General features: G+C 39.5%; 1 protein-coding gene across 1 annotated transcript; it reads left to right on the forward strand.

The window, feature by feature from the left end:
* Positions 1–118: 118 nt before the first annotated feature.
* LOC118732870 lies at positions 119–1,004 on the forward strand (the record flags this gene model as incomplete). The annotated part of the gene is made up of 4 exons (XM_036461975.1): positions 119–312; positions 373–471; positions 526–694; positions 760–1,004. Coding segments are annotated over exons 1-4 (537 nt in total), but the record flags the coding sequence as incomplete, so codon positions are not given.
* Positions 1,005–1,052: the final 48 nt, after the last annotated feature.

Raw genomic sequence — 1,052 nt, forward strand, 5'->3', positions numbered from 1 at the left:
TATCTAAATGTGCACTTAAGCATAGAGGCAGCAAAGCAAAATATACTTAGGTGATTCACAAGGTGTCATAACGAGTCATATTGTCATAATATCATAAATTTTATGACGGTTTAAAATATTTTGTTGTTGCTTGCTACGTGAATTGTGTACTAATGAAATACAACTCTGCACGGTATGTTTTTGGGTTGTCGTATCTAATCAGCTGTCTTTTGTTTACCTTTTCATTTCGCATTTTACTTTTGCCATTTTCATTCTGCTGCTGCGTAAATTTGTTAATTTTACAAAGAAATGCAGCAAGGAGAAAATATCCAGGTAAGTTATCGAATACAAAAGCATAAGTGGCCAAAAATTTACTAAATACATTTGTTCCAGCCAAAGGCAAAACGTGTGCGACTTAATCCGACCAAGAAATGGACAGTGGCGGAAGAAAAGGCACTAGAAGAATTTTTGATGGGCAACAGAAATTTTGAAGTAGGTGTATAGTATAGTAGTACGATATTAAATTTATATTAACAACTTTTATAGAAACCAACAGCGCAATCATATTATAGACGGTTCGCGGAAGAGGCGAACATCGCTGTAGAGTGGAAGTTGATACGTGCGAAGGTGAGAAATATGAGGTTGAGCTATAATAAAGCCAAAGCATGGGAAGGTTCGACTGGCGCTGGCAGCATGGAAGGGGAGACATTAAAAGGTAAGATTTTTTGTCCACTATGAATTTCATTCGCTTTAACTTTAAGTCAAACAATTTTGTTTCAGCTACTTTGCTAAAAAAGTGCACTTGTTACTATGAACTAGACGAAGTTTTCGGTGGCAGAATAGTGGAAGCGGCAATAATTGAAGAGAGCTTGGACTCTGCCTCGAGCAATGATATTTTTAATTCAACGATAATTGAAATAGAAGAAGGCTCCACGTCCGCAACCTATGGAGTGGTGGAAAGTGCAGAGCCGCCAAGTGCAGAGCCGCCAAGTCGCAGAGGCATATATTCGCGGACAGCTGTGTCGGTATTAAGGGGGGTCGGCTCCTCTTTAGGCTGCTGAGGTCCGGACGTG

The sequence above is a fragment of the Rhagoletis pomonella genome, unplaced genomic scaffold (genome assembly GCF_013731165.1).
Source record: "Rhagoletis pomonella isolate Grant_MI unplaced genomic scaffold, Rhpom_1.0 Rhpom_scaffold_31359, whole genome shotgun sequence".
Lineage (NCBI taxonomy): Eukaryota > Metazoa > Arthropoda > Insecta > Diptera > Tephritidae > Rhagoletis > Rhagoletis pomonella.